Raw genomic sequence first — 27,172 nt, 5'->3', positions numbered from 1 at the left:
GAGGTCCTCAAACTACACGAGTATGATACATCTGGCTGTAGAGTATAATTCAGTCTCTCCATGATTCAGTTCACGTGATGCTGCATTTCTATGCCTTGCCATCTTGACCACAGCCTCTCTTTCAGTCTGCTTTAGACACTCAGTGCGTTTGGTTATTTTTTTTAAAAGTATTTCTTCTTGAATGTCTGCTGAATACAAATACTTCCTCGTGGCGATATGCCAATCTTCAAAAAAATTTTATTTTTTGAGAGCGCAAGAGCGAGCAGGGAGGGTCAGAGAGAGAGACCGAGAGAGCGAGAACCCCAAGCGGTCTCTGCAGCGCTAGTGCAGGGCCTCAGGCGCGGCTCAGACTCACAGACTGTGAGATCACGACTCGAGCCGAGATCAAGAGTCAGATGCTTAACCGACTGAGCCGCCCAGGTGCCCAGACACACCTCATTTCGATGTGCTTTGGAGACATGGTGGGCTTTTTTCTTTTTTTTTAAGCAGCTGAAGGTTTGTGGCGGCCTTGCATTGCGCAGGTCTGCCAGCGCCATTTTTCCAATAGCATTTGCTTCCTTTACGTCTCCGTGTCATCGCTTCTCGGCCTTTTGGCTAAGATCAAATGGGTCTCCGTGTCGCGTTTTGGTAATTCTCGTGATATCGCAAACTTTTCCACCATTACTATATTTGTTATGGTGATCTGTGGTCATAACCCACTGAAAGCTCAGATGATGGCTAGGATTTTTTAGTAATATTTTTAAATTGAGAATTATGTATCTTTTTAGACACAATGCTACGGCAAACTGGAGAGACTACAGTACGGTGTAAACATAACTTTTATATGCACCAAGAAACCAAAAGATCTGTCCCCAGCCTCTCTCAGCATGCCTGGATTCTCTTGCTCTACAGTTCAACTACAAATGCTTCCCTGTTGGCTAAAATTCAAAAGTGTACAGTAAGACACAGAACAGTGCTTATGTATACTTATCTATGCAGACTTCTTTTTTATGGAGTTGCTGGTGTAGCAGAACTGTCTGCCTAACTAGACAAAAGTCCAGACATGATGTAAACAATCCGCCCTCTCCAGGAATAAATGTACCATTCACCTACCCTTTCTCAGTAAGGGCATACTCCTTGGAGACAAAGGCTGCTTCAAGTATTAAGTGAACTTACACAAAGGCGGATAATATACAATTATCCCCCACTTTCTATTTGCATACAAATGAAGCAATTGATGTTTTTAAGTCTTCTGCTAGATGCATTTTGGGAGCTGACCTAACTATGCTCTGAGCAAGCCAAGTACAGAGTCACGAGTGAATGCAGACACAGGAGACACAACTGAGTATCTGTTCATAGGACAAAAACCCCAGCCAAGGAGACCTGACCAGACTTGAATTGAATCCCATGAGCCAAAACCATTGAGAGGCAAGGTGGATTTCATTCTCTAAGGCAGCTGAAGCTGACAACAGCTGGGGCTGGAAGGTATAAAGTAGTCTCCCTGTGATAACAAGTATTTGAAAAAGGACCTTCTAAACCAGGGATAGTTTTCTTTTTTAAGACCATTTTCCAAACACTGAAGGTCAAGGCCAAGTTGAATGCGTGAGAAGGAAATCTCTTAAATATGACCTCTTCTACACCTCACTCTGAAAGAGATTTATTATAGAATTTCTCTTTCACTCATAACATGCAATGTGCTGACAGAATTTCATTAATGAAACAAAGTGAGGAAAAAACATGTATGATTACTAATGAACAACAGAGACCACACCCTGCCTCAGAAGGGATGCTGACCGTGGTCCCCCGGCAGAGGGGAGACTTGTGCAAGGGCCACGAAGCCATCCATTTGGTCCCCTTCTTGGATTTAACTCTTCCAGGCGTTGGGACGGAGCAGGAGGGAGGCAGGGGACGCACGCCGATTTCCAGCCTCTCCACCAACACCCCACTCCTCCGCCCCACGGCTAACTAACCGCCTCCTGCAGGAGCAGCTGGTCTCCGAGACCATCGACGAGCTGCACCAGAAGAGGCTGAGGTACCCGACCAGGGACTGAAGCGGAGCCGTGTTTTGCCAGAGGCCGAGTGTGGAGCGGCCGCACAGAAGTACGCAGGGGCGGTTACTGTGGAGATGGCGTCGGCAAATGCTGATGTCACGACTGCTCCGGGTGGGACCAGCTGGAGGCTGGGGCCCGTGATGGCCGGGGAAGAAAACTGAAGCCCCGGGTGGAGGCATCTGCCACGGAAACGTCTTGGAGTTTATAAGACGTGTGCTAAGCAAGTGTCTTGGAAAAGTGTCTAAGAAAATTCCCAGGAAGCTGCTCCCCAGTCCTCATGCCCCTCAACGTAACAAGCCCTTGAGAAGTACGGGAGCCACAGGAGTTTAGCTGGTCGGACAGATGATACATAAGCTGTGATCTGGAGAACGAAGTCCCTCCAGGCCTCCTGCTTTATCGAAGCGGAGGAAGTGAAAGCAGAAAGCACGAGGAATCAACACTTGCCTTCACGATCAGATATGACGGAGGGGGTGACACCAAATACAACGTGCCAGGCTCTGCAGGAGAAAGAAATCTCAACTCCGAGACGAGACGAGCTCTTGCCTCCACACTCAGCCACTGCCCTGGGCATGACGGGAAAGACGGTACTATTCAATCAGGGGCGAGCCTTTCTAGTTCTCGTTTTTACTTCCTCAGTCCCTGCCTTCTTATTTTAAGCACTGGCCCCCTGTGTGCAGCTGCAGAAGACGACCCATCCCCACTGTCCTTCGCACGCTTCCAGAAGTCTCTAAGGAGGATCCTGCACTTAGGACGTCAACAACTGGTGTTTCTTTTACCCAGGTTGATTCTCTTCTGGTCTTCTTTCTTCCGGAAATTAGAAACACAAAAGAGAAGCAGAGAGGAGGAAACCGTGTAATTTAAGAAGCTGACCCCGAAGTAAATTCTGTGTTCTTCCGTTTTTCTTCAGTGAGGTCTCCCTTCCTTGTGGCGGCCTCTCCAAACGAGCTTCCTCTGCAGTTCACTCGACTCTGGGCACCCTAGAAAGGTTTTTCCATGAGGGACTCGATCCAGCTGGCCCCATTCATTAGTTTGGTGGTGGCGATGACATATTCTGTGCCTCCATCTTCCAACTGGGAGAGAAATCGCAGGGCAGCAATTTCAGCAAAGGTTACGCCCCCGAGGAAGAATATCAGAGTCACTCGGTTTTCTCCCGGTTGACCTAAAATGGAAACGTTTCAGAATGAAGAATTATTTATTATGGGTGTTTCTCATCCCGCCTCTTAAAAAAACGGCATCGTGTGTAAGGAGCGAAAAAAATGGTAATTGTAACTGGGTCTTGGTGCAGACAATTCCTCGGACACTCAGGAACTCGATCTGGATCTCACCGTTTTCTCTAACTACGGAGATCCTCAACTCAGAGGTTAAGAGCTGTCACTCCTGCGGGGAGGGCGGGTTCCGGTGCCCGCACCCTCCACCAGCAACCAACGAGAGGTGCGCCGGACTCTGACTCCCGGGTACTTTACGGGGCAACCGCATAATCCACGAAAACCACACCGGCAGTGCGCGGTCGCAGATGCTGGCCACCGACTTACGTTTCTTTTGCAGTCCCGTGGGCAACGGCTGCCGCTCTTCGAAGTGGGGCCCTGGGAGTATGCGCAGAACTTCCTCGATACTTCGCCAGCCCGGCCGGGACAGCAGCTGGGCCAGCCGCACGCTGAGAGGGGCATAGCCGCTGTACACGTAGGATATGTCCGTGGGATTCTGTTAAATAATTAAAGGAAAAAAGCCTATAGACATAGAGACACAGAGTCACTGAACAGTGGCCTTACGGGGAACCCCAAAATACGCGATTTGCCTGTGAGGGCAGAAACACAAAGCAAGGCCGGCCACGTCCTGCTCCAGTCCACCCCGGCTGGGCCCGATTCTTAGCTGCCAGAGGTTCGCTTCCCACTCAAATCTTGAAAACGCCACTCAAAGCATCTCTAGGTACTGGCCACGAAACGAGGTTACCTGGTCTGGCAAGAAACGTCTTGGAGGGTAAGCCGGCGCTCTCTAGCTGAGTAACAACAAGCCCACCCCTTGAACCCGGCTGTCCCACTTTTAGGTATTTACCCTACGGAGGGGGCTTGTACCAGCACAGACAGAAGCGCAAACCGGTAAACTAACACCGTGGGTGCTAGCAACAGACTTGAAACACCCTGAATTTCTAGCAAGAGAAATCTGGCAAGTCGTAAATTAAGGTTTATCTGCAAGACCGCTCTGCAACCATTAAAAAAAAAAAAAAACTTAGAAAAAACAATGAAGTAGATCACAGGATCTTCAAGACACAGTGTTACGTGGTGATTGGGGGGTGGGGAGGGGCAGATCAGAACAGTGAGGGAGGGGCGCCCGGGTAGCTCAGTCGGTTGAGCAATCGACCTCAGCTCAGGTCATGATCTTACAGTTCATGACTTCGAGTCCCGAGGAGCCCGCTTCAGATCCTCTGTCTCCCTGTCTCTCTGCTCCTCCCTCACTCATGTGCTCTCTCTCTCTCTCTCTCTCTCTCTCAAAAACAAACATTAAAAAAAAAAAAAAGGGGCGCCTGGGTGGCGCAGTTGGTTAAGCGTCCGACTTCAGCCAGGTCACGATCTCGCGGTCCGTGAGTTCGAGCCCCGCGTCGGGCTCTGGGCTGATGGCTCAGAGCCTGGAGCCTGTTTCCGATTCTGTGTCTCCCTCTCTCTCTGCCCCTCCCCCGTTCATGATCTGTCTCTCTCTGTCCCAAAAATAAATAAAAACGTTGAAGAAAAAAAAAAATTAAAAAAAAAAAAAAAAAAAAAGAACAGTGAGAGAGTGGAACTAGCATAGTTTTACACTGTACAACGTAGAAATCTAGAGTATCTATACTCCCGCTGGGGAAAGATAATCCAGTTTTGCCACTGGAAGAGGAGGCTTTTTAATTATTAGCTTTTGTTGCAGGAGGCAGCCTGATAAAGTGCCTATGAAAGTCCAAAAACAGAAAATAAGAAAAAGAAATTTAGAAAGACTGGCATCAATAGTAAATGTAAAGCAAAGCGCACTCTGCTTTGAGGGTCAGTGGTAGAAAATACTATCTTATCTTATCTTATCTTATCTTATCTTATCTTATCTTATCAGAGAGACAGAGAACAAGCAGGGAAGGGGCAGAGAGAGAGACACAGAATCTGAAGCGGGCTCCAGGCTCTAAGCTGCCAGCACAGAGCCCAATGCGGGGCTTGAACTCACAAACTGCGAGATCATGACATGAGCCGAGTCGGACGCTTAACCGATGGAGTCACCCAGGCGCTCTGAAAATACTCATCGTTTATGTTAAAATGTCAGTAGATACAGAAGACTCTTCCCGGAAGGATAGATTTAAAAAAAACGGTTACAGTGGTTCCTTCTGAGGGAAAACCTGGGTTAGGTGTGGAGGGAACCTGACTCCTCACTGTTCGTCTTACTTTTGTATTGGCCAACATTTTTACCACACGTGCTGAATATTTTCGATCCCTCCGCCCTCCTCGGTGCTCTGTGTCCAGGAGGCGAACCTGCAGGCTCTATACCAACGTGCTCCCGTGCCCGATTCGGGTTCGGCCAACGGGAGGCACCGGATGGAAACCTGGGGAGTGGGCAGCAGCACGGCGTCAGGGTTATTGCCCTGGCTTCCTCTGGCGACACTGCTGGAGGCTGGCTGTGTCCCTCGACCACAGGCCTCTCTCATCCCTCATCTTGTCAGGTGGCCTCTCCACACAGCTCTTTTCTCCAGGTTGTGGAACGGGTTTCTGCGACAGCTCCTTCTCCTTGCCCTCGGGCCCAGGCTGGCAAGGAATCGCCACTGACTCCTTTCGCAGGTTCCCACCCTGCCCACACCTCCCGAAACTCTCCTCAAGCCACCCAGCGTGAGAGCACCCTCTCTGCTCCCCGCTGGGATTCTGGGAGATGGAACACGCGAATGCATTACTTTCTCAAACACACTAGAAAGCTGTTTCTAGAAAATGCATGGTGGATGTGTAAATCAAGTACCATATGTGGTCACAATAAACCGTTAACAATAGGTAAACTGAGTTGAAGTGGAGGGGTGTGTCTTACCTGTTCGTTTACATCATCCATCCAGAGGCGTAACGTTTTCCGGATGGTTGGGTAATTGTTTCTGCCCCCCGTCTGTGGTTTCAGCAGGCCAGCCTTCTCTAGGTTGTATAAGGTCAGTATGTGCTCATAGCCGTACGTCTGCAAGAGAAGTCGTTTGGCACTGATGTCAGATCAGGAAAAGGGTTTCTGCCACTTTCTAAAAAGAGCACTTCCCACAAATCAATTCGGTTCGTACTCGAGGTCACGTTACCAAAGTCCGCGGGGGATGAGACCTGCCTACCCATTAAAATGAACCCAGCTCACTGTTTCGAAGAGGAATCTAAAGTTTTTCCTTTATATTTTTTTTTCAATGTTTATTTTGGGGGGGGGGGGAGAGCACGAGCGGGAGAGGAGTGGGAAAGAGAGAGGGAGACACAGAATCCGAAGCAGGCTCCAGGTTCTGAGCTGTCAGCACAGAGCCCAACGCAGGGCTTGAACCCACAAACTGTGAGATCATGACCTGAGCTGAAGTCAGACGCTTAAGCGACTGAGCCACCGGGAGCCCCTAAAGATTTTACTTTAAAGTCAGAATTTATAGACCCAACTTAAGTGAGCATCAAATAAATAAATAAATAAATAAATGTGTTATGTACTTTGCAATACACATCTTCCAATTTACAAATAAATTATGTATTTATATGAGATATAATTAGATATTAAAAAACAAGAATGAGGGACATCTACACATCCCGACAAGAAAGATCTGGGTATATTAAGGACAAAAACTATCACGATAGAACACTATGTACCGTAGGATTTTACTTCTGTTTTAAAAAAGATACAGGAGGGAATAGTAACAATGGTCAGTACTTACATACTTTCTGTGAGCAGGGGTGGCAGTAATCTGTTCTAAGAGCTTTGCATACATTAACTCAGTCATCTTTCTAATAAGCCAGTGAGGTAGGTGGTAGTATCGTCTCCATTTGATGGAGGAGTTTAAAGAACCGGCCCAGGGTTACACGGCTAAGGAGCAGCAGAGCTGAGACATGGATCCAACCAGTGTCGCCCCCAAGTCTGTGTACGTAAATATTCTTTGCACAAAAGTGCAAAGAAGAGTCTGGAAGGACGCAAACAAACTGTCGGTCCTATCCGGGGAGGCAGGTGGTGTGAGCGAGGGGCAGAAGGATCCCATTGGCTGCAGGTACTTCACCTTACCAGACTCTTATGTGATAAGAACGCGTGTATTATCTGTGTAATTTTTGTAAAAACAAAACAAGAGGGGCGCCTGGGTGGCTCCACTGGTGAGGCGTCCGACTTCGGCTCAGGTCATGATCTCATGGTTTGTGGGTTCGAGCCTCGCGTCGGGCTCTGCGCTGACAGCTGGGAGCCTGGAGCCTGTTTCGGATTCCGTGTCCCCTCTCTCTGCCCCTCCCCTGCTCACGCTCCGTCTCCCTTTGTCTCAAAAATAAATAAATATTAAAAAAATAAAAACGAACAATAAAAGACAAAACGAGAGAATAACAAAAAAAAACTGAATGAGCGTTTACTTTTAACAACAATGTATTTAACCGTGGATGGTAATAGCAAATAAACATTCCCTGAGACATTTTCAAACAGAGGGCAGAATTTTTAAAAATAAAGGTGGCTTCTTCCTAATTATGAAGTAAAACAGGCTTATTCTAAATAAAGTCTGCGAAGGAATTATTGTCAGAATACTTGCAAAAAGGTCCCTTCCTGAATCAAATGCAGTCTGGTTAAGAGCATGGGCACCTGACCCCAGTTTCCTGGGTTTTGGCACTGGCTCTGCCACTTACTGGCTGGGTGACCTTGGGAAAGCTATGTAACTACTCTGTGCCTGAGTGTTTTCATCCATAAAAGGGGGATGATAACAGCATCTAACGCACAGGGCTGCAGTGAAGGTCAAACGAATGAATACAATAAAGCTCTTTGTTTTTTTTTCATTTAAAAATTTTTTAATGTTTATTTATTTTTGAGACAGAGAGAGACAGAGTACAAGCAGGGGAGGGGCAGAGAGAGAGGGAGACGCAGAATCTGAAGGAGGCTCCACCTTCCGAGCTGTCAGCGCAGAGCCTGACACGGGGCTCAAACCCACGAACTGCGAGACCTGAGCCGAAGTCGGATGGCTCGACTGAGCCACCTAGGAGCCCCAGCTCGACCACGAACGGCTCGACTGAGCCACCCAGGAGCCCCAGCTCGACCACGAACGGCTCGACTGAGCCACCCAGGAGCCCCAGTAAAGCCCTTTCAGTAGAGCCTGGCACACAGTAAATGCTCGATAAACATCAGGTGTCATTATGCGAACACAGTAAACAGTGATCAATACCAAGGACAACCCCTCTACTTGTTAGAGAATATAAAGGCCGTGGAAACAATGTATCAAAATAGGAGCTTTAATTAAAAAGGCTTTTGTTTTTGTTTTAGTGGGCCTCACACCCAGCACAGAGCCCCACACAGGGCCCAAACTCACCACCCTGAGGATCGAGACCCGAACTGAGAACGAGAGTTGGGACGCTTAACCGACAGAGCCACCCAGGCGCTCGGAAGTATTTTTGGTATTCAAAATACCAAGAGGTATTTTTTAAAAAAGATGTTTCCTCCCTTGGTAAATGAGTAACTTAAAGCATACTGACCTGGAGAATTTCTCTTTTGTAATAATCCAAAACTTTTTGTTTGAGTCCACTGTTGCACACAGACTGGAGGCAAACCAGTCTTAACACCTTGATCAGTGGGTGCTTTTGGGCAATACAATCTTCGATGTAACTGTTGACCTGGAAACAAATATATACGTATGCATACCACCGTCCGCTTTGGGGACTTAAAGAACTTAATATTTACTATTATTTTTCAAAGTGGAGGATGCACTTAGTGATGCAAACGCCCGTCCACACACTGCAGACCACTTCCTGAGAGGCTGCGGGGAGGCTGGGGCATGTGTGACTGCATCTATTTCACTTATAACGGCGATTTATGGACCATACGGTCCGGAACTTTTCTAGAGAAAAGAGGAATTTCTATGAATGAAATAATTTTAAATACATGAACAGAAGTGGATGTTTAAAGGAATTAAATGACCCAATTCCCTCAGAAAGCAAATCTCTTAATTTATCTACTACAGGCCTTAAAGACTGCTGATTTCAGGGGCTGGGTCTCCATCACTCCATGCACTGCAGAAAACACCTTGCGCAGAGCAAAGTTAAGGAACTGCTACTTGGTGAAGCCCAGATTTTCACATTCTGCACTCGCTCTCAAAAATACCTAGGCTAGGCATGGGAATCAAAGCAGCTGCTCTTCTAGCTATAATCTTACGTCCGACAAATCATCAATTATTTGCTAGTTGACTGTTTACATACCTTATCAGTGTCTATTCCAGACATAAACTCCTGCTCCACTGTTAGTTTATCAAAGAAGTCTTCAGAGGCTAAAATGTAATTAGCAAATTTGCAACTTAGATATTAAGTAAATGTTCATTTACTGGAACACTGTGTTTTTCTACACAGAAGATGATGAAGAAACGAGACGTGCAAAAAAAGCAAGCAAGCAAAAGGTTCAAATTGTCATCGGAGGGGCGCCTGAGGGGCACAACTGCTTAAGCGTCCGACTTCAGCTCAGGTCATGATCTCATGGCTCGGGAGTTCGAGCCCCGCGGCGGGCTCTGTGCTGACAGCTCGGAGCCTGGAGCCTGCTTCAGATTCTGTGTCTCCCTCTCTCTCTGCCCCTCCCCCACTTGCTCTTTGTGTGTGTCTCTCTCTCTCTCTCTCTCTCTCTCTCTCAAAAATGAATAAACATCAAAAAAAATTTTTTTTAATCGAATAAATTGTCATCTGAAAACAATCTTCTAAAAACATGGAAAATCCTACAACACTATCCTCCTAAATTACATCAAGATGTAGTTGACCGCTGTACCCCTTGGCGATCCTCAGGACTCAACACAGATCTCAAGAACTGTGCCCTAACAGGGAAAGCTAATCTCCCCAGCATTTCACTACCATCAGCAAATTCCACCAGTTTTAACTGATTTCAACGGACATGAAAACCAAAGACTGATTTTCTAATACCGTGTTCTACTTCAGGTTCAAAGTACACTTCATAAAACGGGGCACCCGTGTTTTAGGAATAAACTCGTCTTTGGTTTAATATAGCTCTTCTGAGTTCTTTCAAAATACTCAGCGTGTGAGCTCGCTACCCATTCTGCAGGAGGTTTTCAAGGGAAAAACAAAAACAAATGTGGAAACGTCACATTGCTCTGATTAAATAATCCTCAGCAAGAGGGAAAACACTAGACTGAAAAAACAGAGCCTCATTATGGCGGCAAACTCGCAGTAGAGTTTTTTTCTCTTATCACTCTTCCAAGTATTTTGCCTTAGGATTACAGTGTTTTAGTAACAGGAAAAAATGAGTTAACTACGAACAGAACACTTTTAACTATGAACGTGCACACACTTAAGGAACGCTGCAAGTAACATGCTAAGACGGAGCTGCCTTTCCCAAGGAGGCGTCACAGTGCCAATGACCCCGGTGTGCGCAGGTCGGCCCCAGATGAAAACCTTCCCTCCACGGGATACTCACTGGTAACGTCTTTGATTAACTCTGCGATCGACGTGTGGTTTGCGAGCGAGCCTCTCGCTGCCTGCATGTGGGGCAGCTGGGACACGAACTGCTTGATCTCCCCGACCGTCTTGGCGTTGTGCCTTTCCTGAAATGGATGGAACAGCAGACCCATCGGGCAGGGAAGGTATTTTTTTTTTTTTTTAATTTTTTTTTTTTTAAACGTTTATTTATTTTGGGGACAGAGAGAGACAGAGCATGAACGGGGGAGGGGCAGAGAGAGAGGGAGGCACAGAATCGGAAGCAGGCTCCAGGCTCCGAGCCGTCAGCCCAGAGCCCGACGCGGGGCTCGAACTCGTGGACCGCGAGATCGTGACCTGAGCCGAAGTCGGACGCTTAACTGACTGAGCCACCCAGGCGCCCCAGGGAAGGTATTTTTAAAGCGCTCCGTTCGGCACGTTGCTCAGAGGATGTTTCATTTATTATCGATGTGAAATAAAGAACGGGATACAAATAAAGCAGGCCACACCCAGCTCCCACGTTATGAATGAAACAAGAAAGAGGAGTTCGTGGTGCCTGATGACCGTGTCGGTAGTTCAGAGAGCAAACGTGTGAGGGTTTCTCCTCCTCTGCCCGGGCTCAGATCGTGAGTGGTATCTGCAGACATTGGAGTAACGCTGGAGTATTCATGGGGGACGCTATTAGGTTACCCACAAGCGCTTCGAGTAAAACACAGAAACCCTGTCAAGAGGGGAACGTAAGCAGCAAGAAGTCCCCTCTATAATAATAATAAAAAAACTCATTCTTACTGCTGGATCTCAACCTTGAATATCGTCCATGGAAAAGTGAACCTCGCTTATTGATTTTTTTTTTTTTCCAAAACGTAATCATTTAAACCAAAAGGAACTTCAGAAATATGAATATCAGGGGCGCTTGGGTGGCTCAGGTCATGATCTTGCGGTTTGTGAGTTCGAGCTCTGTGCTGGCAGCTCAGCCTCCTTCGGATTCTGTCTCCCTCTCTTTCTGCCCCTCCCCTGCTCGCACTCTCCCTCTCAAAATTAAAACATAAAAGATATATATATATGACAATCAATTAATAAATATAATCCCTAAGAAAAATGAAATCTAATATATACTCGGTGGGAAATTAGTTTTCAAAAATTCTCCCAGTTTATGTTTCCAAAGTCTAAATATTCAGGGTTTAACATCTTCCTGAATTTCCATGTTTCCAAAACGAGCTCCCCCAAGAATAACTCAGTGGCCGGGCAAGAGGAGGCAGGAAGGTGATAATGAAACTGCCTCTCTCATTATCACCTCCCACATCTGTGGGGCTCCCCTGTCACCTACCCGCTGGCTTAAACTTCGAGCTTCCACCCCAAGCTGCAAGTTCTATTATAGGGGATCTTTTATTTATGGCCCAGCTGGTTCCATCTTGTGTGAGGTAGGAAATCACGAAAAAGAAGAGGGTAAAGCAAATATTTATGACACAAGTCTGTGAACTGCACACCCAGCTCCTGCCACCCTGCAAAAAAGGACCGGGCTCAAAACCTTCTGTTGTGGCTCTGGGAACGAGTTCTAAAAGAAGGCCTGTGGGGCCCCCAGGACCAAACGCACAGCTCCTTAGGAGAGAAATGTGCAATGACGCTGTCGCCCTGCTTCAAGGCGGGGGCGGGGGGCGGGGGTGTCTCTCTGGGGCTCTGCTCCTCTTCCTGGGAGGGGCAGTCTAGCCCGTGACCTTGGGCGCAGCAAGACAGCCAGACCGCCTCACCTCAAACGCTGCAGAGATCACCTTTGCTTTCTTGCTGAGTACTGAGCCCACCGCATTGAAGTTTTTGTCTCGGATCTCAGCGTATAGCTCCTCTGCAGAATTCAGCTGAAGCTTCTTGGCTTCCGTGGGAAGGTCCTTCCCGCCATCGCCCTGTTTCTTAGGTACAAATTTCTCCGGAGGTAACTTCACATAACCTGAGCCACAATGGAAGGAGACAAGCGCCTGGGTGAATTTACCGGCAGAACCGATCAAGTGCCCAGGCTCAAAACAGAATTCTCCAGCTCAGGAGAGAAGGAAGCCCTTGGCTTTAGGGAAAATGGCATATGGCACAGAGGTTTCAGTTTTTCCCATATCAAGGTACACTTTGGTCACAAATAAATCAATCAGGATTATTACTAAACGTTTCTAGGGGCGCCTGGGTGGCGCAGTCGGTTAAGCGTCCGACTTCAGCCAGGTCACGATCTCGCGGTCCGTGAGTTCGAGCCCCGCGTCGGGCTCTGGGCTGATGGCTCAGAGCCTGGAGCCTGTTTCCGATTCTGTGTCTCCCTCTCTCTCTGCCCCTCCCCCGTTCATGCTCTGTCTCTCTCTGTCCCAAAGATAAATAAACGTTGAAAAAAACAAAATTTAAACGTTTCTAAAATTTTAAATGCTGATAGAAACAAGCATCATGTGGGCCAAAGTGACCTCTGACCTAATAATCTGTCGCACCCAACCGCTAGCCGGCCTCCCCAGTCTTCCATCTGGTGTCCCCAACCTCGACTACCTGCCCTTCCCTGGATAGACCCCGCAGCAATCTCCCCTGTAGCGTCCCTGCATTTATGACATGGTGTGCCCCACGCTGTGCCCTCTCCGCAAACCCGGGGCAAATGCCGCCTCTCCGACAAGCTTTCCTGAACAACTGCCAGCCGGGAGGGTCTACAATCTCCGAACTGCAACGCCACCTGAATCTAACCCATGGCCACAGCTCACGGGGATAAGCACAGTCCTGCACACAAAGCACCTGGCCAGCCCTTGTGGCACCGATGACCGCAGTTTTCGCTTGGACTTTGTCTGAAAGCCGAAAGTCAGTATTTTTATTTTCTCAAATATCTTCTGATTTACATGCAAAGACAGCATCTCAAAAAAAAGGAGAAACCTTCTGGATGTCTGTATCCAGTGACCTGTTAGTACACAGATGTCGCTTTACTTACTGTTCTGAATGCCATAAATTTCATCAATGAGTCCCTCATACGTAAGCTGCGTGGCAAGAGGCGTTAATAAATCCACGTTTCGATCAAGCAGCAAGAGATTATCAAAAACAGGGAATATTGAATTTTGGCTTCCTGTAAACTCTCTCTTCATCCTGATCATCATATTGGCCACTTGCTGGAAATCAAACATTGGATCAGATGGGACTTTCCTGGGAATTAGCTGATTTTCAAATTTAGCTCAAGACAGAGAAGAGCATCTGCTGTTGGCCACCCACTCGAACACGTACATGTACCCCAACACCAGCCACTACTCAACGAGGCATGACACAGTCTGTTCTCGTTATTCATGGTACTTTTGGAGAGTCACCATGACCACTGACTTAGCGAATACAGAGCCACTGCTCTGAGGGGAAATACGGGGTTAAGTTCCCGTGAGCCTCTGGTGACAACGTTTTTATCAACTAATCAATGTGTGTTTCTATTTAAAGACACCTTATTTAATATATACTGTTGATTCACCAACAATGAACTCATAGCGAACAGCACTGTAACTCATGCCCGAAGGAAGCTTAGCCAACATAGGTATTTTCTCCGTACGGCACACCAGAACCTTCCTGAGCTTGGGAACACCGGACAGTGCTTTAGGACTACCTGTGGGGCCACGTGAAACAGTGAGATCACCAATAAAAAGCACAAAAGTGCAAGAAATATGGCGTTAAGTAGCACACGGCACTATACAGTGCCTGTTTATAGTCCAAGAGATGAAACAAGAAGGCAGAGCATCACTTTACTGGATGTCAGCTGGGAACAGGCACATTGGACAACTCAAATTTTTTGCTGCCCTGGACCTGTCCACAAAACACCGTGACTATCGGTCTGGGGGGTTACGAGTACATTTCAGCAACTAGGTGAATTCACAAACGGGACTGGCTGTACTTATTTGTAAACAGCTTGCTATCACTCCCCTTTTGGGTAGCAGGGCACCCCTTCCTTCACCCCAGAAACACATGCCACTTCTTACCCTGGCACACTCTCCTTTCCCAAAGATCTGGGGGATTGTCCCGTACAGAGCCTGCAGGGTCATCAGCCCCTTGGCTGCATGGTAGAGGCTGGTCTGGTCACTCTCCAGGTAGCATTCCTGTGGGGGGGGGGAGAAGGGTGGTTACTGCCAGGCCACAGTCATAGGGTGCTTGCCAGCACCCGCCTCTGTCTGGTACTGGGGTTTTCCACTCATTTCCTGCTTTGCCTGGAAAGGGGGGGACGCAAGACCGTTTTGTCAAGCTGCTCTTTGGGAGTCTAGAGCACAAGGCCAACAGCGGTGCTACGGAGACGCAGCTGTGGAAGCAACTGGCAGAGCCTTCTGGAAGAAAAGTGTTCGTCGAGCACACCAGGTGTACTTTACGAGCTCGTCAGTAAACTGATTAACAAAGACTTACAAGGGGAATGGGTTCTCCCACTCACCGTGGGGAGTGTAGACCCTGGCAGGACATTCTGGGAAGGCCCTATGCTAATACCCATAAAGGCACATACTCTTTGACCCCTGGAGCCCCAGAGGACCACACGACAGGGTACTTAGCCGTTTTGACAAACACGAGGTTTTCACATATGCTGCCAACAAACAAAGGTCCTAACGTCTTGAGAAGTGAAAAGGGGTGGCTGAAGAATCTTTAGATTATGATCTCATTCTTAGAAAATACATTTTATGACATAAAATATACAAGGTCTATTTTGTAAAGGCCAATAAAATGCACACAAGACCAGCTGGGAAGTAAGAGGGGAAACACTCAGATCTGATCCTCGTCGGGGGGGGGACACGGTTTTGGACTCAGGCAGCCTTGATCTGGGCCCCAGCCGGGCCACTTCCCAGCTGCTCCCTGGGCCGGTGAGAAAACCTCTGCGTGCCTCAGCTTACCCATCAGTAGAAGGGAGTATCGTCCACAAAGCATAAGGAGTGAGAAGAAAATGCATGTAAAACATTTAACCCCAGCACTTAAAGTATACAGTAAGTGCTTAATAAATGTTAGTGTTTATCATTTGGAATTGTTTGGACTTTCCCCCCCCACAAATATCACCCATTCAGAAGTCAAAATGGTACACAGCACCAGACACCTGCCCTCCACCCACCCACCCAACGTGTCTCTAGCCTCCAAAGCCAGGAGGGAAAGGACACCAGACAAATCAGGGAAGACAGAGTAGAGCACTGGTGCACTCCCCCCCCAGGGAGGGAGGAGGGCTGTCTCCCAAAGACACTGATGAGTGTGTGGTCACTACTGGAAGCAGTGAAGGATGATGGCTCTTCCAGGTCTGGGGCATTTTAACACTGCAGTGAACGGGCCAGACCAAGATCAAGAATGTCTGGAGACACTTTCTGGCAAAATTGCTTAGAACTCCTGATTGGAGCGGAAGTGAGATCAAAATTCAAGGAAGAAAAAATTAGGGAACACCTCCAAATAGCATTCGTATTTTTAACTTAAAAAGTTTTACCACTACAGGTATTTCTTTTATGAGTCTCTTTTCTTTTTAATATTCATTTATTTTGAGAGAGAGAGAGAGCGCGTGCGCGCACGTGCACACGAGTGCATCAGCAGGGGGAGGCGAAGAGGGAGGGAGAAAGAATCCTAAATAGGCTCCACACTGCTAGCATGGAGACTGATGCAGGGCTCAAACCCACAAACCACAAGATCAAGACCTGACCTGAAATCAAGAGTCGGATGCTTAACCGGCTGAGTCGCCCAGGTGCCCCCACAAGTGTATCTTTAAAAAAAGATTTAAACGTTAACAACGGGGTGCCTGAGTGGCTCGGCCGGTTAAGTGTCTGACTCTTGATTTCAGGTCACGTCACGATCTCAGGGTCGTGAGACTGAGCTCCACATCGGGCTCTGAGCTGGGCACGGAGCCTGCTTAAGATATTCTCTCTCTCCACCTCTCTCTGTCTCCTGGGGCGTGCATGCGCACACTCACTCTCTCTCAAAAATAAGTACATACATACATACATACATACATACATAAATAAAAGTTAACAGATATTAATCTTGAATTTTTTGCTCTAAAATAATTGGTGATGGGGTGATTATTTGTGTTCAATGTCCTAACTCTACTGTGAGTTTGTGGAATTTCAAGCCAGGAGGACATCTGGAGAGGGACAAATGTTAGTATCATTAACATTTCAATACACATATTTTTTGACCTCCAAATCCCACATACCTGCAGTGTTTACAAAGGAGACAGATTTATAGACACTGATTTGTATGCGTATATACGAAGGCCACAATACGTTAAGCACTGTTCTTGAGTGCTGTGAACGGGCCAGGTCCAGTCAATGGGCTGACCTCTGATTCCCACATTTCACACAGTACAATGACGGAGAAGGTTACAATCACATCCCCAAAGCACAGAAAGATCTCCGTGTGCCTTTTGATGCCAAAAACCACTAAATTACGCTCACTACTTAAAATCACATAAATACGTAAAAATTACATCAACTCCATCCGAAATCAGGGTTGAGGGGCACCTGAGTGGCTCACTTAAGTATCAGACTTCGGCTCAGGTCATGATCTCACAGTTTGTGAGTTCGAGCCCTGCATCAGTCTCTGTACTGACGGTTCAGAGCCTGGAGCCTGCTTCGGATTCTGTGTCTCCCTCTCTCTCTCTCTGATCCTCCCCCGCTCATGCTCTGTCTCTCTTTCTCTCTCTCAAAGATAAACATTAAAAAAAAAAAAAAAAAGAAATCGGGGTTGCATTTAGCATCAGGTGGAACTTGGGGCCTTACCATCCAGGCAAAATCGTTGATTTCTTTTTTAAAAAAAATTTTTTTTTTCAACGTTTATTTATTTTTGGGACAGAGAGAGACACAGCATGAACGGGGGAGGGGCAGAAAGAGAGGGAGACACAGAATCGGAAACAGGCTCCAGGCTCTGAGCCATCAGCCCAGAGCCCGACGTGGGGCTCGAACTCACGGACCACGAGATCGTGACCTGGCTGAAGTCGGACGCTTAACCGACTGCGCCACCCAGGCGCCCCTAAAATCGTTGATTTCTAAACAGAATCTGAGGTGAACGTACAAAACCAAGAGCTTGAAATTTGCAGCAGAAAATAACTGTCCTTTTTTTTTTGCAAATCACCAGAAACACAAAGAGGAAATCTCTCCTCTGGGCAGGTTTCCTCATGCCAGGACGAGTCTTCCTCAGCTGCTACCAACTCCCATTAATTACACAGATGTGAATTAATTACATGTGGGCACAGCATTACAGCTACATGAGGGTGCAGATACAGCAAAACGGCAGTGCTGGAATCCAAGTGATGGGTATATGGGTGTTTCCTGTAGAACGCTTTCAACTTTTCTGTATGTCTGAGGTTCTTCACACAAAATGTTGGGGGAAGGGGGAATCTGTACGGTCCTTGGATGAGATTCAGTATATAAGCAAAACATCAGGGAATGTGGCAAAAAAGGAGCCAAGAAGGTCTCTTCGTTATTCAAATTAATCAGTGCGGCCAAATGAAATCTACTGCCCCAAGTAAACTCTTTTTAAAGGCGATGATCACTGTAACAACGCACTGGGGGAGAAAAAGTTCCAAATAATTTTTTTGTACAACACCAGAGGTTCTCAAAAGTTCTAGTGTCCAGACCAGCAGCATCACAAGCCCATGAATCTAGGAAGGAAATATGGACAAATGTGACTCCGCTGGAAAACACACATGGCAAAAACTACCACAAGCAAAATTAAAAGACAAATGTCAAAGGAGAGTAAAGCACAGTTAAAGCCTACAGCTTCGGGGCAGACGTGTACAGGACTATTCACTATAGCACCACCTCCAACAGCACAAGGTCAGAAACACCGAAACGTCCTTCAGGAGGAGACTGGTTTGATAAATCATGATACCTCCAAACAATGGAACACTATGCAACTTCAAATAAAAATACAGAAGCAAACGGGGCGTCTGGGTGGCTCAGTCAGTTAAGTGGCCGACTTTGGCTCAGGTCATGATCTCGCGGTTTGAGTTCGAGCCCTGCATCAGGCTCTGTGCTGACAGCTCAGAACCTGGATCCTGCTTTGGATTTTGTGTCTCCCTCTCTCTCTGCCCCTCCCCTGCTCACACTTTGTCTCTCTCTCTCCAAAAAATAAATAAACATTAAAAAAAAATTAAAAATACAGAAGCATTTTTATGTATGGTATAAATTAACCTTGAGATATATTACTAAGAGAATAAAGCAAGATACCAAACTTACATAGGATATGACACCATTTGTATAAAAGCGAGGAGGGTATTTTATATATACTATGAACTATAGTTATGTAAAGCATCTCCGAAAAAAGAAAAGAATTAGTAATAGTGATTGCTTCTGGGAGGGATTTGGCAGCTTGAGAACAGGGAGGCTTATTTTTCACTCTGTACTGTTTCTTACTCAAAGAAATGTATCACTGTGCAAGGATAATGTTTTCAAACACTTTCAAATCATTTTATTAAATGTAAAATAATACTCCTTTTTTTTAAAGTTTGTTTTGAGAGAGAGAGAGAAAAAGAGAGAGAGAGAGAACGCACACGGGAGGGACAGAGAGAGAGAATCCCAAGCAGCGCCCACACCATCAGCATGGAGCTCGATGCAGGGTTTGAACCCACAAACTGTGAGATCATGACCTGAGGCGAAACCAAGAGTCGGGCCTTACCCACTGAGCCACCCAGGCGCCCCAGATAAGGTAACATTCTTATGAGAGAAAATGTTCTTTGAAATAAAGATGGTAAATAAAACAAATACATAAAATTACAACTGCAAGAAAACTCTCAGAACCGGAAAAGGCGTGCACATTCACTATAAACACATGCTGAAAATACTCAGTGGAGAAAACCATTGCTGGAACAACGGGCTGCCCACTCGGAAAAAGTTAAACAAGCCCCTATCTCACACCACACACTCCATAAAACACACAATTCAAACTAGCTTAAAAACCTGAATATAAAAAGCAAAACTTCAAGACTTTCCAAGGAAAACATATGATTTTCTATATCTTCAGGGTGGGAAAGGATTTATTAACACTCAAGAGCACAAGCTAATGGGGCGCCTGGGTGGCTCAGTCAGTTGAGCGTCCGATTTCAGCTCAGGTCACGATCTCACCACTCTGTGAGTTGGAGCCCCGTGTCGGGCTCTGTGCTGACAGCTCAGAGCCTGGAGCCTGCTTTGGATTCTGTGTCTCCCTCTCTCTCGACCCCTCCCCCACTCACATTCTATCTCTCCTTCTCTCTCAAAAATAATAAACAAACATTAAAAAATAAAAGCACAAGCTAAAAGAATAAAAGTGATATATTTAACTACACTAACTTGAAGACTCACATCTCTCACTTTCAAAGCTTACAACAAAGCCACAGTAATCAAGACAGTATGGTACTGACATAAGGACAGACATATCGATTAAGGCAAAGAACTGAGACACCAGAAATAAACACTTACACTTATGGACAACCGATTTTCAACAAGGGTACCAAGACAATTCAATGAGGAAAATACCATCACCTTCCAGCAAACGGTGCGGGAACACATGCACGGCCACACGCAAATGAATGACGTTGGATCCCTACTTCACATCAGAAAAAAAATGAACTCAAAATAGGTCAAAGCCCTAAATGTAAGACTAAAACCATAAAATTCTTTGAAGAAAACCCGTTACCCCGGGTTAGGCAATGACTTCTTAGATGGGACATCAAAGGCATAAGCAACAAGAAGGAAAAAACAGATACACTGAACTTCAAAATTAAAAATTGTCAGGAAGGGCGCCTGGGTGGCTCACTCGACTCTTGATCGCGGCTCAGGTCTTGATCTCAGGGTTGTGAGTTCAAGCCCCATAATGGGCTCCATGCTGGGCGTGAAGCTTACTTAGAAACATTTTTTGTGGTGGGAAAAAAAAAATTGTGTGTGTGTTTTGAAGGACCCCGCTTTTACCAAGTGAAAAAAACCTCACAGAATGGGAGAAAATGTTTGCAAATCTGGTATCTGATAGAAAAGGACTTGCATCCAGAACATACTAAGAATTCTCACAACTCTTCTAATGAAAAGATACAATATCCCAATTTTTAAAATGTGTCAGGGAGCGGAATAGACGTTTCTTTAAAGGAAGACATACCGATGGCCAATCAGCACATGAAAAGGTGATCAGCATCACTGGTTGCTATGGAAATGTAAATCAAAACCACAATGAGATAATGTTTCACACTCACCAGGATGGCAAACCAAAAAGACGGACGATAGTAGGTTGGTGAGGATATAAAACTGGAACCCTCATCTACCTCTGGCTGGAGCAGAAAATGGTGCAGTCACTGTGGATCCCCCAAACGTTAAACACAGAGTTTTATCATATGACCCGGCAATTCTACCTCTAGGTATATCTAACAGAAATGAAAACACATGCACATACAAAACCTTGTATTAACGTCTGCAGCATCGTGATGGCCGACAAGTGAAAAATCATGATCCGTCCACTCTAGACGAACGGTAAACACAGTGTGGGAGATCATTACAAAGGAATACTATTTGGCAATCAAAAGGAAGGGAGCTGACACCTGTTACAACGTGGATGAGCCTGGAGAACATGAGGCTAAGAAAGAGGCCAGACACAAAGGACCACATGTATATGACTTCATTAATAAGAAATCTCCAGAACAGGCAAATCCATACAGACGGCACAAGACTAGGGACTGCCAGTAGCTTGGGGGAGAGAGAGTGACTGCTAATGGGCAGAGGGTTTCTATACGGGATGATAAAAATGTTCCAAAATTAGACAGTGGTGATGGTTGCACAACTCTGTGAATATACTGAAAACTGATGAACTGCACACTTTATTTTTGAGAGAGAGAGAAAGAGAGTGCATGAGCAGGAAAGAGGGGTCGAGAGAGAGAGAGAGAGAGAGAGAGAATCCCAAGCAGGCTCCTCACTGTCAGCACAGAGCCCGACTTATGGCTCAGTCTCACCAACCATGAGATCATGACCCGAGCTGAAACCAAGAGTCGGACACTCAACCGACTGAGCCACCCCGACGCCCCTGAACTGCACCTTTAAAAGGGTAAATTTTATGGTACGTGAATTTTGTCTCAATAAAGCTGTTATAAAAAAATTAAGCACAGGGGCACCTGAGTGTCTCAACTGGTTAAGCGTCTGACTCTTGACATCGGCTCAGGTCACGATCTCACGGTTCATGGGATCGAGCCCCACATCGGGCTCTGCACTGACAGCTCGGAGTCTGCTTGGGATTCTCCCTCTCCCTCTCTCTCTGCCCCTCCCCTGTACATGCAGGCATGTGCGTGCCTCTCTTTCAAAGTAAACTTAAAAAAATAAAATAAAAATAAAAAAAATAATAAAGTCTGAAATTAAATGTCCAACTTACTTTGAATGCACCCTCTGATTCCATGGATAAGAGATCCCCATCAAATGGAATGAGGTCTAGGCTGTACTCCTCCCTATGAATAAAGGATCCCAAAACACCCAGGTCTTTCAACCTCTGTTCACACAGTAAACTTCGTCGTGGAACAAACAAGATGTGGAAATCCCTTGCTGGGGCACGTTTGTCTTCACTGCAAGAGAAGTAACACTTGTTAGCTTGCATGCGCCTTCGAGTCGCAGGCTATTTCACCTATTTCATTCCTGGAGCCTGGCCTGTTGCTTGGCACACAGCAGGCGCTAAATAAATGGGCATCGGATAAACGCACTCAAACTGCTGCATAGTTGGCTCTCTCTCTCTCTCTCTCTCTTTTTTTCCCTGAGAGGAAAGAGGCGTTGATTCACAGCCAGTGTTTTGTGAAGCATTTTCTAGCTTTCTCTTAAACCATTTATGGGGCATTAAGCTCTCAGATTTATTGAAACAGGATGTCCGTGTCTGAAAACAGATGGTTCTTTAACCAAACCAACGCGGTGACACAGTCTTACGGAAAAATGAAAGATCACTCTTGACTTCCACCTCTAGTCTCCTTGACGGTGGGCCTCCCAAAATAGCCCATATGCTTTTAAGATTTTAAGGGCCTTTTCAATCAACTGTACCACAGAGTGCAAACTGGGCTAAGAACTTCCTCTATAGATTGGATGCTACGTTAAATTTTAATCGGCTCTTACTTATTTTGCTTATGAAATTCGAGCACACTATATACAGTGTATTGAAAGATGACCATTAGAGATTTTGTAGTTTTAATCAGGGTCCTTCCCACCGATAATAGGTCCAAATTTTTAGTTGTCCTGAAAACGGGGTTATATGATGACCCCCTTCTCCAACTGTCTGAACAAGTTCATGGGAGCTTCCCATTCCCCTCTTACATTCTTTCACGCCTGCCCAGTTTTCTAAAAGACCACCTTCCGATTCACTGCCAAGACAAGGAGGTTGCAAGGAAGAGTTCGGTATGTTAAAACCCTGAGAAGGATCAACCTCTTTTGGTCCAAACAGAAGCTCTGGGAGATACCTGAGCACATTTTCAGCAATTATATCCATCAACTCTAGCCTGGGTCTGACAAAAAAAATAATATTCTTGACATCAGCTGCTGGCAAACGACTTCCTTTAAGTGTGAACATTTTCTCCACTTCATGTTCCTAAGAAAACACATACACAAAAGGTTAACAAAAACCCTGTACTTAACCTATCATATCCAGATTCAGTCATCATAAACACTCCCAGCCAAAAGTGCATAATGGTTCATCAGCAAAATTGAGATTCCCCAAAGCCAGATGTATAAAGGACAAAGCTTCAGGATTAAGTCACTGCTATTGCATCTGAATTCAAATGACTCACATGATGACCTGTCAATGACACCAGGTGATAGTCACATAGCACAATGCTAGTAATTTCTCTAGAATTAGGATCAGTATAAAATCACTGGCCAATGGCCACTGTATAAAAAATGTTAGACATGCATCAGCACCAGTGTCTATAAAGACCAAAGAACTCTGCAAGTCAATTACTCAGGAAAAATGTAAAATCCTATTACTGCTAAAGTACAGAATTATTAATCCCCAAACAAAACCCAAATAGCTCATTTACCTTCAGTAGTGAATACTGTGCAATCAGGCCAAATGGTCCTGTGAGGTACTCATCCCAAACTATTGCCTGTAGGAGGGGAGAAACTGTCTCTTGTTAGGGTTAATATCAGGAATTTCAACAACATCAACAGAAAACAGCAGTCAGAAGACATAGTAGGAATATTTGCTTCAAACTGAATTAGCAAAAATTTTAACTGGCTCTAATCATATTCGTAACTTACAGGTCTAAAGAAAAACAGGATCTGGACAAGGATGTTACTGTTGTCACGGGAAAGTTAAGACATAACCACCATCCTCAAACAGGAAGAAGGAACTGTAGTTTGTTGTGTATTTGTGTCACGCTATTAACGAGCGGATTGAACCAGATGGAAACTGCCAATGGCAATAGTTCAGTCTAGCATTTTACATGGAAGTGTCACGTAATCCAATTATATAAAATTAAAACCTTGGATGTAGGTATGACGAATCTTATTTTGACAGAAGAGGAAAGTTTTAAAGGGTTTGGGAAGTTTAAGTAACATGTCCAGGGCCACGTAGGGACTTTGGACCTTACATATAGTATAAGGGGACTAGAACCCCAGTCTAGAACTCAGCTGACAACTCACGGGTCATTGTTCTGGGCTCCCATGAACATTATTATTGCTAATCTCCAGTGTCATTTCTTCTTCTTCCCTTATTTATTTATTTTGAGGGACAGAGACAGAGCGTAAGTGGGGGAGGGGCAGACAGAGAGGGAGACACAGAATCCAAAGCAGGCTCCAAGCTGTCAGCACAGACCCCTGTTAGCAGGGCTCGAACCCACAAACCGTGAGATCATGACCTGAGCTAAAGTGGGAGGCTTAACCGACTGAGCCACCCAGGCACCCCTCTTCTTCCCTTTAACTGAAATTTTTACTGAGATAAGTGTAGATTAACTTTTATTTGTAAGAAATATTACAGAGAGAGCCCTTGCATGCTCTGCCCAGTTTCCCGCAATGGTAACAGTTTGCAAAACCACAGCACAATATTACACCCACAATATTGCCATTGATCCAATCCGTGATTGTATTCAGATTTCAGTATCATTTCTTGAGCCTGAACTGGGCACCTAGGGCTTAGCCTGCCTTTTTCTCTCAATGGCTGCTAGCACCCACTCCATCTCTTGAAGTTCTGTTCTTCCTAAAACCGATTCCTGAGATTCCCCAGTTTTCCTTTCCTGTTCGGAGTTGTATTGCCAGTTACTTAGGGGGACAAATAAACCCTAAGGAGAGAGGAGAAAGATGACACCACTTAGACGAAATCCTATTAAGTCCTTGATCTACAATTTCTCAGTCGTGAGCTGGGTAGTAAACGTCTAACAGGAGAAACAAACCCTAGAAAAGTCACGTTAAAACCGCAAATAACTACAACCTCTTTCATAACACGTGTGAGCAGCAGGTTCTAAGATGCTAGTGCTACACAGGCTTTTAAAGGTACGACATGCATGATCGCTGTAAGGCATGTTCACTGGCCCATCGACATCCTCGGGCCGGGCCCGCCCCATTCGTCCTGTTCCCAGGGGGCACCAGAACTGCCCCTCTGGATCTGAGGGCCACCTGACATAGCTAAGGTTCACGATGGCCTGGGATACCACAGTGGCTTACTCTGCTGCAACAAAGCAATCGCGATGCCACGCCGACTCCTGCCGTGTGCCCCAGCCCCACCGGCAGACCCCTCTCCCCCGCGCATTGGTCCTGCCCGCTCCCCTCCTCGGAAGCCCCAGGGACCTCGTGCACCAGGAGCTCAGGCAATCGGGCACCGGATTGGGCCAGGAGGGACGGGGGGCTGGAAAGCAGTGTCGCCGCCTCCCATCGCTCACCTTGCTTCCCGCGCACTTGTCCAGGAACTCTCGCAGCTCGCGACGCACTGCCTCGCGCAGCACGTTCAGGTTCACTCGTCCGTAGGACAGGTGCGCCGCCATCTTGCTTCCCCCTAGGCGTAGCCCACGAACGCAGTCACGTGACGGCGCGTTCACGTGACCAGGACGGCTGACCGCCCCCTCCCTCCACCTCCCCAGCCAACCCGGAAGCTGAGGTGGGCCTTCGCCTACCGTCTTTGCTGATTCAGGCGCCCGCTGCTTTCCCTCTGCTGCATCGGTTCCGAAGCTTCCCAAGACCCCCGGCCCCATCGAGACCCTGCCTGAGTCCAGGAGTCGTTGGACGCTGAGCATTGAGTTGAGAGACGGGGACTGGGTCCTACTTCTTCCGCTTAAAAATCGCGACTTGCTTCGTAGCAGCAAGCGTACCCGCTATCATGGAAATCTTAAATTATAGCAGTCAGAAAGCACTCCGCTTTGCTCTTTTAGTTTGTAGGCTAAATTTTACCCAAGAAAAGACAACGGCTGCGACAAACTTGTCTGTTTAGCTCTTGCCAGTAGATTCACTGCATTGTATTTCACACAGATAATATCCCATGTGGAATCCAGTTCCCACTCCGTTAGTAAAATTCGTATGTTACCTTTTGAGTTGTGAGAATCAAGAGGGTGGAATTTACGTCGTGTTGCATTTTAAAAACTTAGCAGGGTGCCTGGAATTTAATTGCTTAATAACTATTGTTTTAGAATGATTCATTCGTTTTAATACTTCGAGGGTGGAAATTGTCTGGGATGTGAAAGAGGCTTGAAAACATTTGCTCTTCGAGTGGATGGCTCTATTCAATCCTTTACATACACTTTGTTATGAAGAAAGGACTCACCCATGAGTCTGAGTAAACAAAGAGCAGAATTTGGGGATGATGCTGAAAAGCAACCAATCAATCATACATACACACTGGCACTCTCAATTCCATGATTTCATCAAAACCCTTTAAATTTTAAAATAACGTGTTTCTACTCAATGCTGTTTCATGCCCTAATTCTCAACCCGGTTTTCACAGTGATTCTCAATCTATATCACAAATTCTTACCACAGGTACAGACTTTTTTGCCCAACTGAAAAGGTGTATTATTTTAGCACCGTGAAAATAAATGTTCTCAGCAGGCCTTGTCACAAACTCTTATATGAGGGCAAAACTTATGGTGAAGCGGTGAGATGCCCAAGGCTAGTGAAATCCCAAGCATGCGTGCATGTGAATGAGCAAGAGCAGGATGATAAACTACCCTTCTCCCAAAGGATCACAATGCTAGGTAATGATCAACATGGGTGTTTGACTTGTATGGGGATCCAATGTTTGGAAACGTTGCTATACTGCGGTAGTTGCCCTATAAATATTGCAGACCTTAGTGTTTTCTTCTGTAGTTTTTATTGATATCATTGACATATAACATCGTATTAGTTTCAGGTGTATACAACAGGATTTGACTGTAAGTATATACTGCGAAACGATTACCACAATAAGTTAAAACAGTTTGAGTCTTTTAATTCCCTATGGTTAGTAGTGAAGTCAAGGACTAGTGTCAAGGTATCATTTAAGGAGGTAAAAGTATTGTTCTTGTTCAACTAATAACTCTGCTTTGGAAATATCGACCTGTTGGGGAGTCTGTGCTCATAAAACAAATGTTTGGTTCAGTAATCATTTTGCTAAATATCACAGCAATTTTCAGGGTTTCTTTCCAAAACATCACGGATTATTAGGTAGTTGGTGCTACGT

General features: G+C 46.0%; 1 protein-coding gene across 3 annotated transcripts; it reads right to left on the bottom strand.

The window, feature by feature from the left end:
- Positions 1-1,620: 1,620 nt before the first annotated feature.
- VPS33A (VPS33A core subunit of CORVET and HOPS complexes) lies at positions 1,621-25,546 on the bottom strand. 3 transcript variants are annotated; one of them, XM_045457449.1, is made up of 13 exons: positions 25,404-25,546; positions 23,568-23,633; positions 22,992-23,119; positions 21,929-22,115; positions 14,578-14,694; positions 13,557-13,731; positions 12,367-12,560; positions 10,620-10,746; positions 9,404-9,471; positions 8,684-8,821; positions 6,054-6,191; positions 3,563-3,731; positions 1,621-3,189 (listed from the first exon to the last, which is right to left on the bottom strand). In XM_045457449.1, exons 1-13 carry the CDS (start codon positions 25,503-25,505, stop codon positions 3,008-3,010), a joined length of 1,791 nt encoding a protein of 596 aa, XP_045313405.1. In that variant the 5' UTR covers positions 25,506-25,546; the 3' UTR covers positions 1,621-3,007. The 3 variants fall into 3 exon arrangements, with proteins under 3 accessions (XP_045313405.1, XP_045313407.1, XP_045313406.1); XM_045457451.1 differs by lacking the exon at positions 1,621-3,189 and having other exon boundaries at positions 3,728-3,757; XM_045457450.1 differs by lacking the exons at positions 1,621-3,189; positions 3,563-3,731 and adding an exon at positions 5,251-5,583.
- Positions 25,547-27,172: the final 1,626 nt, after the last annotated feature.

The sequence above is a fragment of the Leopardus geoffroyi genome, chromosome D3, assembly GCF_018350155.1.
Source record: "Leopardus geoffroyi isolate Oge1 chromosome D3, O.geoffroyi_Oge1_pat1.0, whole genome shotgun sequence".
NCBI lineage: Eukaryota > Metazoa > Chordata > Mammalia > Carnivora > Felidae > Leopardus > Leopardus geoffroyi.
Note: the sequence above shows the minus strand (reverse complement) of the source record. Positions and strands in the feature narration are given on the sequence as shown.

What these genes read in the sequence shown, in the direction of transcription:
- VPS33A (XM_045457449.1), bottom strand. Translation starts at nt 25,505, where the DNA reads ATGGCGGCGCACCTGTCCTACGGACGAGTGAACCTGAACGTGCTGCGC. An exon ending in AATCAGAGGGTGCATTCAAA is followed by an intron (nt 14,695 to 21,928) that starts GTAAGTTGGACA and finishes CCCCCCCCACAG; the next exon opens with GAATGCTACCTGGAGAGTGA. An exon ending in AATTTATGGCATTCAGAACA is followed by an intron (nt 12,561 to 13,556) that starts GTAAGTAAAGCG and finishes ATTGTGGCTCAG; the next exon opens with GTTATGTGAAGTTACCTCCG.